The sequence below is a fragment of the Echiichthys vipera genome (genome assembly GCF_963691815.1).
Source record: "Echiichthys vipera genome assembly, chromosome: 1".
In the NCBI taxonomy this organism is placed as follows: Eukaryota; Metazoa; Chordata; class Actinopteri; order Perciformes; family Trachinidae; genus Echiichthys; species Echiichthys vipera.
The window spans coordinates 39205501-39223713 of NC_139826.1; the positions used below are offsets into that span (position 1 = coordinate 39205501).

General features: G+C 43.6%; 2 protein-coding genes across 2 annotated transcripts in view; one reads left to right on the forward strand and one right to left on the reverse strand.

The window, feature by feature from the left end:
- dapk2a (death-associated protein kinase 2a) overlaps positions 1 to 5930 on the reverse strand; it is a 22002-nt gene extending 16072 nt beyond the window's left edge. Inside the window, exons 1-3 of the mRNA XM_083918425.1 lie at positions 5874 to 5930; positions 5549 to 5647; positions 262 to 483 (exon numbers count right to left, since the gene is read on the reverse strand). Coding sequence (XP_083774551.1) covers positions 262 to 483; positions 5549 to 5610 — 284 coding nt within the window. The 5' untranslated portion in view covers positions 5611 to 5647; positions 5874 to 5930. The remainder of the gene's footprint in view (positions 1 to 261; positions 484 to 5548; positions 5648 to 5873) is intronic.
- A 3383-nt stretch (positions 5931 to 9313) lies between these two features.
- On the forward strand, positions 9314 to 16324 carry sh2d7 (SH2 domain containing 7; the record flags this gene model as incomplete). The annotated part of the gene is made up of 6 exons (XM_083920858.1): positions 9314 to 9456; positions 11504 to 11593; positions 11686 to 11851; positions 11918 to 12139; positions 14105 to 14761; positions 16280 to 16324. 6 exons carry the CDS (start codon positions 9314 to 9316, stop codon positions 16322 to 16324), a joined length of 1323 nt encoding a protein of 440 aa, XP_083776984.1.
- Between the last annotated feature and the right edge of the window lie 1889 nt (positions 16325 to 18213).

The window sequence follows — 18213 nt, forward strand, 5'->3', positions numbered from 1 at the left end:
AGTTTCAATAAGCCGCGCTCACAGTTCATCACAGTAATCCAAGCGTACAGACGGAGTTACTCAACGCGCATTTCACCAATTTGTGCCAATTTTCCTTTCCTACCGTGTGAGCGGTGCTGCAGGGCTGCACACACAAATGTTTCGGCGGCATTTCATGAGAGTTTGGGACCGAGTGGACGTTAAGCAGAGGCACAGAGACAGTGCTAAAGAGGCTTCATGTGACAGAATGAGACACTTTACGAACACAGTGACTGGACTCACAGCTGCAGGATGAGCACCACGTCGGTGCGGTTCTCGTAGACGTCGTGCAGCGTGACGATGTTGGGGTGCCGGATCTGCTGCAGGATGTCCACCTCCCGCTCGATCTCCTCCCGCCGCACGCCCCGAGAGCTCGCCATGCTCTGCCGCTTCTTGATGAACTTGGCGGCGAACTCCAGACCCGTGCTTTTCTCCGTGCATTGCTTCACGATGGCGAACTGCCCGCTGCAACACAGAGGAGGGAACACTGCATCAGAACCGGTGTACGCACGTGTGCCGGTCTCTAAAATGTCAAAGTAACGTTTCTTTTTTCAGTCGTTGCAGAACAAAAACTGTAAAAACAAAATAAAGACAATTTTTTTCAAAAACAATTGATTTTGTTCGACCAAAACCTGAAAATATTCCATTTATTTGAATGTAAAGAGAAAGAAAAACAGCAGATTTGAACAGTTGAGAAGCTTAATAAGAGAATATCTGTGTGTATTTTTATTTAAAAAGACTCATTTGATGATTAGAATAATAATATTATTAATAATAATGCATTTTTTAAAGCACTGTTCAATCACAAAGAACACAGAGGAGGGAAACACTGGATCTGACCCGGTGTATGCTCGCGTGTCGGTCACTCAACAACAGGCTGCGATGCAGAAATGTCAAAGTAAAGTTGATTTTTTTCAGTCGCTGCAGCTGAAACTGCAAAAACTAAATAAACAAGAACAACATCATCTATGTTGTTCGACCAAAACCTGAAAATATTATTGTTTTAAATATTTTTTCTTTATTTTAAGTTAAAGAGAAAGAAAAACAGCAGATTTGAACAGTTGAGAAGCTTAATAAGAGAATATCTGTGTTTTTTATGTTAAAAAAAGACTAATTTGCTGATTATAATAATAATAATATTATTATTAATAATAATGCATTTGATTTTTAAAGCACTGTTCAATCACAAAGTGCTGCAAGAGTACGACCAGATTAAAAACACGAGCGTGAGAATACGAGACTAAGAGAAAGCTGTGATTAGTCGTCTGTTCTTTGTCTAAAGCAGGGAAGTCAAAGTCAAACACATCAGAGGGCAAAAAAACCCTAATCTGGTACAAGCCGAGGGCCGGACTGGTTCAATGTTTATTAAAACATATTAAAATGATGCATATAACCTGTTGAACCAAGACCTAACACAGTGAACCGTATTTTATTTAATGATTAAATGAATAATCCAATATTTTTGTATCTGTCAGTGATTTTCCATCAGGCTCACAGACAAAAACAAACTTCCTGTACATTAAATGAATAAAGCAAGATTTTCTTATGACTTTAGTTATTTAGAGGAAACAGGCAAACAGCAAAAAATAAAGAATATGTTCCTTAATATCAAGATAAAGACACACAGCTGTATGAACATGTGCTCTGCCTCCCACCGAGCTTCAAACACCCTGTTCTCCACGTCCACCCTCCGTTTAGCCATTATTTGGGGGTGCTGATGAATAATGAAGCAGAGGCGTCTCACTTGAGGTGCTGCAGTGAGTTCGCGTGCTACCGTTGCATTGTGGGTAATGTAGTTTTGGTGCAGGCGGCTGTGGCGTGCGGGCTGGTTTCTGATACTAATCAAACATCATCCCGGGGGCCGAGATCATTCATTCACCAGATCCGGATCCGGCCCCCGGGCCTTGACTTTGACACCCATGGTTTAATTGATTAATTGATCAACTGTTATTCCAGCTGACGTCTCCTGACTGAGTTTAGCTGCTTACTGGATGTTTTCTGGATTAAGTGACAAGTATTAAACTCTGTGTGTGGGTTAAAAAAGTGCATTTTTCTTTCTTTGAGCTAAAACGGATTCATGTCACAACTTAAATCTTCCTACAGAGGCGTATAAACGGATCTGTTAGAGTCAGGGTTCGTCCACACAATTTAAAACAACCTTTTTCCGTCCACTTGGCCTCGACTCCTAAATCTCTGCGTCCACAGGAAACCAGGTGCAGCGACTCCAAACGCTGTAGTACCCATGCCAGACCTGGAGGTGGCGCTGTAACTGCCACAGAAATACACCAACAACGGAGAAGAAGAGACGAGGAGACGCTGTGTTTTCGATGTTTTTTCGATGTGTTTTCGACGTGTTTTCTGTTTTTTTTTGGTTTGTTTTCGACGTGTTTTCAAACGTGTTTTCGATGTGTTTTCTGTTTTTTTTGGTTTGTTTTTGACGTGTTTTCGACGTGTTTTCTGTTTTTTTTGGTTTGTTTTCGACGTGTTTTCGACGTGTTTTCGACGTGTTTTCGACGTGTTTTCGACGTGTTTTCGACGTGTTTTCGACTTGTTTTTGACGTGTTCTTGGTTTGTTTTCGGCCCCGATCATCTGATCACCACAGCCTACACACACACACTCACACACTCACACACACCAGAGAGAAAGAAAGAGTCTTTCCTTAGATAAAAACCAAAGAGTCAGAGTCAGTAAGTGGAGACTTTGGTGCTGTTCTGGACTCTGATGCACCGATCACTCTGCAGTTAGTGTCCTCACTGAGCAGAGGGGGCTGCTGGGAGCCCTTCAATCTGCAGTTAGTGTCCTCACTGAGCAGAGGGGGCTGCTGGGAGCCCCTTCACTCTGCAGTTAGTGTCCTCACTGAGCAGAGGGTGCTGCTGGGAGCCCCTTCACTCTGCAGTTAGTGTCCTCACTGAGCAGAGGGGGCTGCTGGGAGCCCCTTCCCTGTCTCAAAGCACTCCCAGGCGCCACTTTCTCACTACATTTAGAGACTTTTTAGAGACGACTCTGGTCCCATCGTGATTTCATTTTTCTCACCACTGCAGTCTATTTATAGCGTCACACAAACTGCAACACGGTGACAAAGCTGCTCTCACGGACAGACACTCACACGTCCCAGTATCACGAACACCTCATGTTAAATACTGGGGTTTATGTTATATAAGTCAATTTAAAAGTACTGTACAGCTGCATCTCCATTTCTGTTTCACGTGTTTGTAATCCAACACTCCACTTCCTCATGTGCAGCCGGTGTGAGAGCCGACGCAGCCTCAGCTAAACATAGAAGAGTCCTTTAAAAAGCAGCGTGACACGAGCGACAGTTGTCTGCACCTGACAACGCAGCAACAGCAACAACACCACAGGCCTGGAAACGCAACCGCTCACTTTCCCTCTACAGCAGGAACACGTCAGTGCACAGAGACACATATAAAATAAAAACGCACCACAGGGTTATAATGGCTGCAGCGTACAGCTAATGATCCTGTGTCATTTCCATATTATTATAGCACAGTCATAACTGCTCGGTGCACTGACCGACATGCTCGGTGGTGCTCTCAGGCACGTTATTCTCTCTCAACGTGAACTCTGATGTCTGCGTTAAGTTCTTTCCTTGTGATGATCAAAGTTGTTGCCTGTGTGCCAGTATCACTGGTGTCTGACTCACTATACTGGAATAATAAGGAAGTTATGTGAAAAAGTTGTGTTACACGAAACAAAACAAGACATAAATATAACAAAGAGTCCCATAAATATATAATTTCCCAATGTGCCAGGCGACAAAATCTTCTATACTGATGCACACTGGAGATCAAAATGAGAGAACACATTATAAATACTTGATTTATTCTGATATATTGTTTTGTATTGTTCATAATTTGATAGAATATCCTCTTTTGTATTTTTTTGTGGTGGTTTTGCATCTATTTTTAGTCATTTTGCATCTTGTTCTGGTGGTTTTGCATCTATTTTTAGTCATTTTGCATCTGTTTGTGGTGGTTTTGCATCTATTTTTAGTCATTTTGCATCTTTTTGTGATGGTTTTGCATCTATTTTTAGTCATTTTGCATCTTTTTCTGGTGGTTTTGCATCTATTTTTAGTCATTTTGCATCTTTTTGTGGTGGTTTTGCATCTATTTTTAGTCATTTTGCATCTTTTTCTGGTGGTTTTGCGTCTATTTTTAGTCTTTTTGCATCTTTTTGTGGTGGTTTTGCATCTATTTTTAGTCATTTTGCATCTTTTTGTGGTGGTTCTGCATCTATTTTTAGTCATTTTGCATCTTTTTGTGGTGGTTTTGCATCTATTTTTAGTCATTTTGCATCTTTTTGTGGTGGTTTTGCATCTATTTTTAGTCATTTTGCATCTTTTTCTGGTGGTTTTGCGTCTATTTTTAGTCTTTTTGCATCTTTTTGTGGTGGTTTTGCATCTATTTTTAGTCATTTTGCATCTTTTTGTGGTGGTTCTGCATCTATTTTTAGTCATTTTGCATCTTTTTGTGGTGGTTTTGCATCTATTTTTAGTCATTTTGCATCTTTTTGTGGTGCTTTCCATCTATTTTTAGTCATTTTGCATCTTTTTGTGGTGGTTTTGAATCTATTTTTAGTCATTTTGCATCTTTTTGTGGTGGTTTTGAATCTATTTTTAGTCATTTAGCATCTTTTGTGGTGGTTTTGCATCTATTTTTAGTCATTTTGCATCTTTTTCTAGTGGTTTTGCATCTATTTTTAGTCATTTTGCATCTTTTTCTAGTGGTTTTGCATCTATTTTTAGTCATTTTGCATCTTTTTGTGGTGGTTTTGCATCTATTTTTAGTCATTTTGCATCTTTTTGTGGTGCTTTTGCATCTATTTTTAGTCATTTTGCATCTTTTTGTGGTGCTTTCCATCTATTTTTAGTCATTTTGCATCTTTTTGTGGTGGTTTTGAATCTATTTTTAGTCATTTTGCATCTTTTTGTGGTGGTTTTGAATCTATTTTTAGTCATTTTGCATCTTTTGTGGTGGTTTTGCATCTATTTTTAATCATTTTGCATCTTTTTGTGGTGGTTTTGCATCTATTTTTAGACATTTTACATCTTTTTGTGGTGGTTTTGCTTCTATTTTTAGTCATTTTGCATCTTTTGTGGTGGTTTTGCATCTATTTTTAGTCATTTTGCATCTTTTTGTGGTGGTTTTGCATCTATTTTTAGTCATTTTGCATCTTTTTGTGGTGGTTTTGCATCTATTTTTAGTCATTTTGCATCTTTTTGTGGTGGTTTTGCATCTATTTTTAGTCGTTCTGCATATTTTTGTGGTGGCTTTGCATCTATTTTTTGTCATTTTGCATCTTTTTGTGGTTTTGCATAATTTTTAGTCCTTTAGTGTCTATTCTAAATAAATAAAATGTGTAGATGATGGTGCTAGTTTTTTGTTGTACTTCAGGTATGAAAGTGCATCCATACCATCAACTATATCTGGGTCATGACTGACATTAAACACCACACCGTTATTCATTACATTTAAAAATAAACATGCACGCGTGTCTCATGTTGTGTACCTTCCCAGTTCTTCACCGATTTCATAGAAATCCTCCACCTTCTGTTGTTTGAATAAGTCCATGATCACTGATGTCTGGACTTCTGCTTCATCTCTTTATCTGAAATAATGAAACACATCTTCATCTGGGGAAACTCACACAACAACTGCAACAACTGCATGCGACATAAGAAGCTTTGAAAACACGCTCAGTGAATTTAAATGCAGTTTCAATGTGGAATAGGTGGTTTTTGGTGAACTGGAGCGTGTCACGACACACACACACACATATATATATGTATATGTGTATATGAATATTTAAAGATCAATGAACAGAAACGTCTTACCGTGTCCCACAGCCGGAGTGTGGCTCGTGAACGCGTCCTGCTCCCGTGTGCAGGACGCGAGGACTGTGCCAAAGACACATTCCGCTCGGTGGCACGGAGCGGAGCGCGTCACACGGAGCTCCATTCACAAAACGGCCCATTTAAGCGGAGTGTTGTTGCTCAGAGCTGGAGGACATAAGAGGATGAAACGCTACATATCACTCCACCACAGTGCACACAGTGTGATACCAACAGGGGGCGGAGCAAAGCAGCGCATCTGAATCACACTTAAACACTGTTTGCATTAGTTCACCCTGCTCCTCTCTACACCCTTTACCTCAAGATAATGTTGTAAAAACTTTATAAACGATGATTTGAGGTTTATTATTTTAACGCCGAATCCAACAGTGACACGTGCAAACCCAGCGCGTGCGTTAAAACTGTTAAATATGTGCTGCGCCTTTGCAGAAATGTAAGAAAACTTTCACTTCGCAATAATTTAAACGAGGTTCTGCGTGAGCGCGTCTGTGCGCGCACTCTGCGTCTCGGCTCGACCACCTGTTCGGCTCGTGCGTGACGACTTTGACACCTGTTGTGTCGCGCGCTCTGGTGCACAGTCAGCTCTGGAAATCAACTGGCTGTTTTTTAAATGTTTACTATTTTCTATGTGAATAAACAGGTCAACAGGTGTCACAGCCGGGGTCTGCGTCACGTTCCTCATAAATCACTAATAATCATTGTGGTTTTAAAGGAGCTTATTAAATGTTTTAAGTTTAGAGTGCAGCTATAAAAGCTCTAAACATTAGGATTTAAGCGGGTGACCCTATGATGCCCACCCTCCTGCTTTATCATGGCCGAAATGTGTTTCCTCAGGAGGGGGTCTGGAGTCTCCCTTAGAGAGAGGGGGAGAAGTTCAGCATCCGTGAGGAACTCGGAGTAGAGCCGCTGCTCCTTTGTGTTGAAAGGAGCCAGTTGAGGTGGTTCAGGATCATCTGGTAAGGATGAACCCTGGGCGCCTCCCTAGGGAGGTGTTCCAGGCACGTCCAGCTGGGAGGAGGCCTCGGGGAAGACCCAGGACCAGGTGGAGAGATTAGAACTCCACACTGGCCTGGGAACGCCTCAGGATCCCCCAGTTAGAGCTGGTTAATGTGGCCCGGGAAAGGGAAGTTTGGGGTCCCCTGCTAAAGCTGCTGCCCCCGAGACCCGACCCCAGATAAGAGGTTGAAGATGAGATGAGATAAACTGCAGCATTGAAATGACTTGTTGCACAGATTTGGGGCTAAATTGAACCATTTTTCACTTGAGAATTGGTAAAAATGTCAGAGATTCCTCCAGAATCCCACATTCAGACTCCCAGACCTCCAAGAACACCAGACCTGGTGGATCAGACCTCTGTGTTGTGGTTCCAGTGGAGCCGGAGCACCGAGCCGATCGCTGCTGCTTCAGCGCTCTGAAAGATTTTAATCTTGTGGCTGTTCCAGACTTTCAAAATGTTGTCAGACAGAACAGATACAAGTCTGATATCAGTGCATGTGAACACGGACGTATTCAGAGCCAATGGGCCCCCGGGCACAGACATGTAAGAGGCCCCACAACTCGGTCTGCACAGGAACAAGAAGTCCAAATTTAAAGAGTCGACTTTTAGTCTTTTTGTTTTGCTTTCCTCCATTTTTAGTTGTCTTGCATCTCTGTGATATTTTCAGACATTTAACATCTTTTTGAGGTGGTTTTGCATCTATTTTTAGTCATTCTGCATCTTTTTGTGGTGGTTTTGCATCTATTTTTAGTCATTTTGCATCTTTTTGTGGTGGTTTTGCATCTATTTTTAGTCATTTTGCATCTTTTTGTGGTGGTTTTGCATCTATTTTTAGTCATTTTGCATCTTTTTGTGGTGGTTTTGCATCTATTTTTAGTCATTTTGCATCTTTTTGTGGTGGTTTTGCATCTATTTTTAGTCATTTTGCATCTTTTTGTGGTGGTTTTGTATCTATTTTTAGTCATTTTGCATCTTTTTGTGGTGGTTTTGCATCTATTTTTAGTCATTTTGCATCTTTTTGAGGTGGTTTTGCATCTATTTTTAGTCATTTTGCATCTTTTTGTGGTGGTTTTGCATCTTTTTTTAGTCATTTTGCATCTTTTTGTGGTGGTTTTGCATCTATTTTTAGTCATTTTGCATCTTTTTGTGGTGGTTTTGCATCTATTTTTAGTCATTTTGCATCTTTTTGTGCTGGTTTTGCATCTATTTTTAGTCATTTTGCATCTTTTTGTGGTGGTTTTGTATCTATTTTTAGTCATTTTGCATCTTTTTGTGGTTGTTTTGCATCTATTTTTAGTCATTTTGCATCTTTTTGTGGTGGTTTTGCATCTATTTTTAGTCATTTTGCATCTTTTTGAGGTGGTTTTGCATCTATTTTTAGTCATTTTGCATCTTTTTGTGGTGGTTTTGCATCTTTTTTTAGTCATTTTGCATCTTTTTGTGGTGGTTTTGCATCTATTTTTAGTCATTTTGCATCTTTTTGTGGTGGTTTTGCATCTATTTTTAGTCATTTTGCATCTTTTTGTGGTGGTTTTGTATCTATTTTTAGTCATTTTGCATCTTTTTGTGGTTGTTTTGCATCTATTTTTAGTCATTTTGCATCTTTTTGTGGTGGTTTTGCATCTATTTTTAGTCATTTTGCATCTTTTTGAGGTGGTTTTGCATCTATTTTTAGTCATTTTGCATCTTTTTGTGGTGGTTTTGCATCTTTTTTTAGTCATTTTGCATCTTTTTGTGGTGGTTTTGCATCTATTTTTAGTCATTTTGCATCTTTTTGTGGTGGTTTTGCATCTATTTTTAGTCATTTTGCATTTTTTTTGTGGTGGTTTTGCATCTAATTTTAGTCATTTTACATCTTTTTGCGGTGGTTTTGCATCTGTTCATAGAAACTTTGCATCTTTTGTGGCGTTTCTGCACCTATTAATAGTCATTTTGCATCTTTTATTGGATATTTTGCAACTTTTGCATCTATTTTTAGTAATTTTACGTTTCTATGTCTTCATTTTGTGTCTCTTTGTGGTCATTTTTGGTTGTTTTGTGCGTACTTGGGGTCATTTCTCTTTTACCTTCTAAGTCAATGGGATAAATGTGTGGTGGGGGTTTACGACGATGGTTGAGAGAGTCTGCAGGTCTGTTCAACAGCGCCTCTGTTTTTCAGTCCAGTGGTTAAAAAAAACTGGTCCATCAAACTCAATGAAAACGCCCAAAGAGACAAAGCTGTTGCAAGCTTGATCTGGAACAAGGAACACAGATAGTGAAATGAACTGGCAGCCCAGCGGCAGGAGAGGAGTCATTAGACGAACTGAAACAAAGCCACTATTCAGATGAGAGCCACGGCCAACAGAAATAGTCAAATGAGGCGCCTCGTCTTCCTTTAGAGTCCTCGGCTGCGTCGGCTGCCGGCACACCTGTGAGGACGGAGAAGATGTCGGCTGTTGACCTGCACGCGGAGGCGCCGGAGGGAGGCCTGAAGGAGCTGGTGCTGAAGTGGTTCACGGAGACTCAGGCGCCGCTCATCCTCAACAACGGGAACTTCCCCGACTGGTTTCAAGGCTTCGCTGCACGCAAGTACGAAGAGTCCTACACCGCAGGGACAGGACGTTTTCATTGATATGAAGCAGAAGTTAGACTCGTTTTGGCCTTTTATGTGCTCCGTGGCTTTTTATTTGACTTTATTTGAATAGACTTGTGCAGGGGGCTGTAGGTCAGGACGTTGTTTTCATCTGTGAGTGGCAGTAACTAAGGACAGTGAGTCTTTTTACTTCATGCGACTGTGTAACTCTACTCCATTAAGCCTGCGAATGTTCTCATTTGTCCAGGTCATCTTTATCCCCAAAGCAATTTCAGTCAAAAAGCAACTGGACAACTAACCAAGTCCAGGTGCTTTTGACTGAAATTACTTTGGGAAACTTCTCCACTACAATTAAGACGGAAGTTTGGCTTTTTACTGACAGCTTTAGTTACCAGTGTGTGACGCACTGTTAAAGATTTAACTAGTAAAATGGTAAATGTCTTGTACTGTACTTGAAAAGATAGGGGGAGAAGTTCAGCATCCGTGAGGAACTCGGAGTAGAGCCGCTGCTCCTTTGCGTTGAAAGGAGCCAGTTGAGGTGGTTCAGGATCATCTGGTAAGGATGAACCCTGGGCGCCTCCCTAGGGAGGTGTTCCAGGCACGTCCAGCTGGGAGGAGGCCTCTGGGAAGACCCAGGACCAGGTGGAGAGATTAGATCTCCACACTGGCCTGGGAATGCCTCAGGATCCCCCAGTTAGAGCTGGTTAATGTGGCCCGGGAAAGGGAAGTTTGGGGTCCCCTGCTAAAGCTGCTGCCCCTGAGACCCGACCCTTGATAAGAGGCTGAAGATCAGATATATTTTTAATAAAGACGCAACGGCAACTACTTAAGGGGAATTTCAGCATTTCCCCATCTTAATAAGACTGAATCCTTTAAGTGGACGTACATTGTATCTCCTGTAGCTACTGGGCCGGGTCTCACCAACCTGGCAACCCGACTGCTGGAGTTATTTTTTGTTGTGGCGACTACGGTCTTTAGACACTAGATGGAGCTGTTCTGCTACCTAAAGTTTGCCAACATCAGCCACCACACGCTGCTGATCATATCAGGCCGAAGCTGCAGGACCCCTGAGCGTATCGACCCGAGTCGGGGTGTGTTTTATTCCTCCTGAATTCAACTCTACATTTGTTAGCCTTAGACCAGCAGTGTCAAACTCAAATTCACAGTGGGCCAAATTTAAAAACTGGGACAAAGTTGTGGGCCAAACTGTTTCTTCTGTTTGATTCTTTGGTTACAGCCACGCTGACAAACAGCTCTTTACCTTCACACACAGATCATCTGCTGAAAGATCCTGTCCTCCATCTTTCTTTGGGTCGTTTTTGTGGAGTTTTCATCTGTTTTTAGTCGTTTAGTCATGTTTTTGTGGTGTTTTCAGCTGTTTTTAGTAATTTTGTCACGTTTTTGTGGTGTTTCTATCAGTTTTTAGTCGTTTTGTCATCTTTTTTTAATGTTTTTTTTTCACTTTTTTGTGACGTTTTCATCTTTCTTTACTAAAAGAACAAAAAAGACTGCAAATGTGCATCTTTTCTCTTCTCTCCAGATGTGTAATGTTGAACCTTTTCAGTGCAGCTTCTGTCCTCCATCTTTCTTTGGGTCGTTTTTGGGGAGGGGTGGATTCAGTGTGTCTGCAGAGACTGGTAGCATGGATGCTCATGTTTGCTAACAGAAAAGTAGACGTGTGTGTGCTTTATACTCACGGACCAGCTCTCACAGAACCTGGATATGATCTTAGGGGCCAAATATAATTACACCGTGGGCCAGATTTGACCCACGGGCCTGAGTTTGACACCCCTGCCTTAGACCGTCATTTTTCATTTCATAAGTGACCTAACCCTGCTTTAAGGCGAGTTACAGACAATACTTGATTTCCAGATATAAACGCTGTTTGCAGGTTTGAGGTGCGACAGGATGGACTGATAGATCCCGCGTCTCTCCTTTACTCCCTCTCACGCACGGCACTAAAGCAGGTTTCATGACATGGCTGTTATTTCTAAATCTAATTTGCCTGCAGTCTGTTTCATTGGCGCCGTCTTTCTGCCTCAGGGACACAGAAGATCTACTGAGAGATAAAGCTCTGGGCTGTTTTCTCATTCGCCTCAGTGACAAAGCAATCGGCTACATCCTCTCGTACAGGTGAGGCAAATCCAGTCCGTCCTGCTCTCTTTAGTTTCCTCTTTACTGCCGTTCTTCACGTCACCGGCTGTGATTTTTTTATCCTCCAACAGGGGCCACGACAGATGTCGCCATTTTGTCATCACCCAGAATCCAGATGGACGGTTCTCCATCGCGGGAGACCTTCAGACGTACGGCAGTCTCTCAGAGCTGATCCAGCATTACAGAGTCAGCCCCATCCAGCCCTTTGGAGAACACCTGACCTGCAGCTGTTATGAGGTGAGGTAAAGTCCGTACGCCGCTGGTTGACATCGTTTTCATGATAACACTGGCTGTTGTGTTCAGGTAGACGCGGGGGAGCTGTACGACGTGGTGAGCGCCAAAGAGAGATCTGGTGTGAGTGTCAAAGCTCTGCGGACTCTGTGGGACCACGATCACCATCACCGCAGCAACTCCGGCAGCAAGAGCGACCCTCCTCCTGGGTCTCAGCCGCCCACGCTGCCTCCTAAATCCAAGAGCAGAAAGCTGACGGGAGCCGTGTCCGTAGGCACAGTGTCCCTCTCACAGGTATGACGGAGAAAAGAACCAGAACGTGGAAACATTACTCACAGTGCTTTTTATCTTTAAGAACATGAGAGTGCAACCTGTTCGCTCTCAAGCCGGCACACACACATGAACACACACCTTTGTTCCTGCAGGACTGACTGTTGTAATGCTTTCTACAGCTACTGCAAAACTCTGCTGCACGTGTGTTAAAGGTTGAATATGGAGAATGAGCAGAACACCGCCACCTAGTGTCTCAAGATCATCGTCCCAACAACAAAAAAGAAGTCCAGCAGTGGGGTTGCCAGGTTGGTCAGACCCGGCCCAGTAGCTCCAGGAGACCGGAGTCTGTTTGAGCCTGTTTGAACCCGTCCCCTCCAGAAAATCACAGCATCAAAACAAGGATTAGAGGAGTTTGACTGACAGTTAGCACGGGGCACGGTACAGACGCACAGTGGGAGTGCGCCCTTAAATTGCAAAACACACACACACACACCTACACACACACACGCACACACACGAGTGCATGTGAGTTATGAATATTGATCTAATCAGCGGTCGGGTTGCGTCATATTTTTGCAGGACTGTTTCATTTGCATTCACAACAGGAAACGCTGAGTCGAGACTTTCACTAAACAAATCAACTTGATTTGATTGAAGCCGGACTGTTTTAAACAGAACAGTCAAATAAACGAGTAACACACACACATATAAATATAATAATAAGAGCAGCAGAGCGGTCGTACAGCGGATCAATGACTTAGCCTCAGATGTGATTAAGAAACCAACAGGAGGACGGTGTGACTGCCTTTAACTGACACACGTGACCTTTATGTGTGTGTGTGCTTTTTTTCCTGCTGAAGGACATTTTGGTTGATTATTAACAGGCAGGGACGCAAGCGAGCTACGACACACACGCACACGCACACACACACACACACACACACACACACACACACACACACACACACACACACACACTTCTTGCAATAGCCTCACGAGTGCACTCCTGTTTCATATAAAGGCGTTAATGCTCATTAATATTAGCATTTGATCCATTAGGTCTGATAACACGAGGGCTTTGTGATTTAAGTGCGTCAGATTTGAGATACGCCATTTCCAGCGCCCTCTTTGGCGGTAGGGTGTAACTGCAGGTGAGCCTCTGGGACTTCATCTCCCAGAGTTCCTTTGGAAACCGAACAGCGTCGACCGTGTGACGTCAGTAGATCGGCAGCTCTCACCTGCAGCGATGATAAAGTGTAATTCTGGCGCAAAATCATCCCATGGTCCAACAACAACAGCGTAGTTAGAGAAGCCAGAGTTTTGCTGGCTTCGGATGTGGCTAACAGTGATTAGCTCGGGGCAGCACGGTGAAGGCATTCAAAGGTCTTTTTTAACCACTAATGCTGCTGAAAATAACAGCAAACCTCTGCAGCAGCATGAGAAGAGTCCCTACACACACAACAAAGCAGCAGCAGCGTAGTTAGTGAAGCCAGAGTTTATTAAAAGAGTGTTTTAAAGACTTACCTACTGGTCCCTGTACCAGCTCCTCTCATAGTAAAGTCCATTACAGTGGAAGGAGCCCATTGGTGCTTTGTTGTGTGTGTAGGGACTCTTCTCATGCTGCTGCAGAGGTTTGCTGTTATTTTCAGCAGCATTAGTGGTTAAAAAAGACCTTTGAATGCCTTCACCGTGCTGCCCCGAGCTAATCACTGTTAGCCACGTCCGGCTGTTAGCGACTCTCCTGGATTTCTCCATTGTTACATGAAAAAAAACTGTCTTGACGGCTTATTTGATGTATTTAAGTGCTGAAAATGACCTGAATGACACTTCCAGTAGGAACCAGTGAACTCAGGGCTGAGAACAGACAGTGAAGGGACGTCTGGACATATTGAGCATCGTCCCGTCTGCTGAGGAAGGTCACGTATCAGACGGACCATGAGGAGAGACAGTTTTATCCATGTTCTGATTGTTCCTGATGTCTTTCAGGGCGTTCCTCCAGTACCAAAGAGAGGCACTCTTCTGGGTTTGTCCCTGAGTGGATCTTTACCCGACACGTCATCGCACCCCAGTGAAACCCAGACCGACCCACACCGGCCACAGAGACTCAGAGGGAGCCCAAACCCAGCGCCCGTGTCCGACAGGGACTCGTTTAACGGCGCTGACACGAGCTCGGCAGCAGGCGCCACGTACTCTGAGCTGGTGGAGAGCAGAAGCAGATCTCTCCCACGGCTGAACAACCCCGAGGAGGAGGAGGAGGAGCAGTACTCCAACCAGCTCAGTCTCTCCTTCACAGCATCCCCCACTCCTCTGAAGAGGGTCACCTGTCACACCTACTCCCTCCATGATCCCAGAGACGGTCCGAGGCCCAGCAGCTCCAGGTCAGAGCAGCAGGGGGAGGAAGTGGAAATGTCCAGGTCCAACCCGCTGTACCACACCTCTGAGGGGCCCGGAGGGGGTCAGCAGGCGGACGGCATGTACGCTGAGGTCCCCCAGAGGCCGACGCCTGCTGGGCTGCCCGATAACACCTACGAGCTGATCCCTGGGGAGGCCGCCGCCGCCATCGCTGCCGCCGCCCAGGGCAACATGTATGAGTCGCTGGAGGACGTGAAGACCAAGAAGTCCAAATCCACATGGGGGAAAAATGTAAGTCAGAAAGATTTGTGGATGTTATTGAAGGTTGAATCTGTAGAATGAGCAGAACAGCTCCCTCTAGTGTCTCAAGATCGTCGTCGCAACAACAAAAAAGAAGTCCAGCAGTCGGGTTGCCAGGTTGGTGAGACCCGGCCCAGTAGCTCCAGGAGACCAGAGTCTGTTTGAGCCTGTTTGAACCCGTCCCCTCCAGAAAATCACAGCATCAAAACAAGGATTAGAGGAGTTTGACTGACAGTTAGCGTTAGCCGTTAGCGTTAGCCGTTGCAGCTAAGTGCAGATGAAAGTGATGTTAGCATCAAGGAGCAGCGTAGCCATGTGGGCGTGCGTTTGAATGGCGTTCCTCTCCTTTCTCTCAGTCCATGGAGTGAATGCTCGGCCTATAGTGACTCTGGTTGTTGCCCGTCTCCGCTCACTCAGCTGCTGGGACAAAGAACGCCCCCTTCACTGAGGCTCCCAAGCAGCTGCAGGATCGGCTAACTCCATTTCACCCTGTTGTGGGAATTTTGGATATTTGTAATTCATAATCATAGTTTTGTCAGGTCAGACACAGTTCAGTGTCTCCTCTGTCTCACCTTCTTAATGGATAACGCAAATAACTAACTCATGATGGTATATTGGCACATTTGTGCATCTGCACCCTGTGTTAGTGACCTTGTGATGAGAGAGGTTCAGAATTGTAATGTCTAAGGCGTGTTTTTATTTGGTCTAAAGACGTCACCCAACCAAGGCTTAGCGCGTCCTGTCCCTCTCCCTAAAAGACTGTGCGAGATTTGGCAAATCGTCATTCCCTGCTAGACTGCGTGAGGACGCAGGGACGAACGTATTTTTGTCTGCAGAGGAAAATGCTTTGGCAAAATAACCACGGAGAAAAAGCCGATCCTGTTTGTTGATCTTTGTTGAAGGATCCATTTCCACAACAACCCAGTGCCAGCCTACAGTAGCTGCACCCAACAACAGACAACCCTGGCAACCAGCAACGCCCAACGCTATTGGCTGCTACCATGGAAACACAACGGGACAGAGAGTCATTGTAAAACCTGTCAAATTAAAAAAATATATGAATTCAGACTAAATAAATATTTTTAAAGAAAAGCTACGTCCCCCTAAAAACGCCCCGTGTGTGTTAAGAAGAAGAAGAAGAAGAATTACTTTATTAGTCCCGCAACGGGGAAATTTGATTTTTTCACTCAGAGTGAGGGGGCTGCCAGTGACCAGCGCCCTGAGCAGTTGGGGGTTCGGTGCCTTGCTCAACAGCACCTCGGCAGTGCCCAGGAGATGAACTGGCACCTCTCTAGCCACCAGTCCACGCTCCATATATGGTCCACACAGGGACTCAAACCGGCGACCCTCCGGTTCCCAGCCAAGTCACCTATGGACTGAGCTACTGCCGGAAATTAAATATAGCTTTTAATAAAGATTCTACTCGTTCAACCTTTAAGATCAGAAACTATAAATAAAAATGAGATATATATGCATCTAAAACTGAACTGTTCTTTATTTCTGTTGCAGAACATGAACTGGAAGAAATTCCTTCCTGATTACAAGAAGAAGTGAAAAGGAGTCGGAAACGACGGAAATGAAACGAGTATTACAAATAAATCACATCCTTTCATTTCATTTTTATTAATTATTCTTTGTTTTTACTGTTTGTTGAAAGCGTCCTGTGGTTGATCTCGCCCTGCGGAGGTGTACGTGTGTGTGTGTGTGTGTGTGTGTGTGTGTGTGTGTGTGTGTGTGTGTGTGTGTGTGTGTGTGTGTGTGTGTGTGTGTGTGTGTGTGTGTGTGTGTGTGTGTGTGGATTTCTCTGTTTGTCAAAGCACTTTGTAACTTTGTCTTTTTAAAGGTGCTTTATAAATAAAGTTAATATTATTATTATTGTATTAAGTGAGAAAGTTTAGATGTTTAAACACTGCAAATATCCACCTTTATAAAACACAGCTGCAGTTTTCTTTATGTTCTGTTATTTTCCTATTCATTTAAAATGTTTTGGATCTTGTGTTTTGTCAATTTTAAATAAATATTGAGCAACATTTTTCTATTCTTTTCATTCGTTTTTCAAAATTACCACGACGGTGCCGGCGCCCTGCACGATACTGATGGTCGGCTCTGAGGAGAGACGAGAGGAGAAATCGCTTATTAACGGATTTATCATTTTATTAATCAAATAAAAAACTCTGATATTCTCTTCTACCTCCTTCAGTTGTTGATAATAGGGCGCACTCACACTGTCCTTCCGCGCTGCGCCCTGTGCTTTAGGGTCCTTGTCCCCCCCTCCAGGCCCGTTTGTACTCACACTACCTGGGCCTCGGAGAATGCTTCTTGCTGCCTATACGTCATCACGCCGTAACACGTCACACGCATTGATGACGTCATGGCGATGCGTGGCTTTGTTTCCAAATCTTTCCGTAGACCTCTGAGTTTTTGTGCGTCTTGTCGACTGTTTTTGAATCTTTTCATCGACCAAATCTGCAGTAAACACTCCACCTCCGCATCACACCAACGTGAACCTTTCACCACCATTGTTTGAAATGTCCGCGCATGGTCCCTCCTTCTTTTTTCTACGTCCCAACAGGCGCACAGGAAATGACCTCAGAACCGCCGTAGGCCTCATGCTCGTACACGTGCGCACGCTCGTGCTCGTACAAGTGCAAACGTGCTTTACTAAAGCCCAACTCTCCCTGCAGTAAACACTTTTTCAAAATTAAAATGTGCTTTATTTGATTGATTTGTACTTTATGCACACAGAAATATTTGTGTAAGAAAATCCGTTATTTGCTGAATCTCTCTCAGGTCTCTGCTGCCGTGGTCCTGCATGACTCTTCCTGCTGCTGTCATCACTGTTACTCATATAAACTATCATTAGTTTAATAAATTATAACATTTGTATCCATAAAAACACCATCAGTGATATATCTCACTGTATCACAGCTGTTATCACCACGACTCATCACTTATCATATTTACCACCATCATTATCATCATTGTCATATTCTGTCACCTCAGCTGTGCTTGTTTCTACTGTTCTGCTGTATTAACTGTTATAACATATAAGTCACATTCACATAACTGTAGATATTATTATAGTTACTGTTACTTTGTGGTTGTTTGCATCTCTGGGACTGTCCATCTGTCTGCCTTTGTCTCTGTCTGTCTTGTCTCTCTCTCTCTCTCCGTCTCTTCCTCTCTCCGGTGCAGACAGATGCGCGTCCTCCACAGAGCTGGGTCTGTTCGTTCCTGTCTGTTATAGTGAAGGTTTTCAACGCCACTGTGTGCTCACGGGGGAATTGTTGTGTCTCTGTAAATCACAAATAAGTCAGAGAGTGTGGTCTTTACCTACTCTGTAAAGTGTCCTGAGATAACTTTTGTCATGACTTGGTACTAAATAAATGATGGAGCGTGAGTTTGGCCGGAGAATCGGAGCAGCGGGGGCGGAGCTGCAGTCG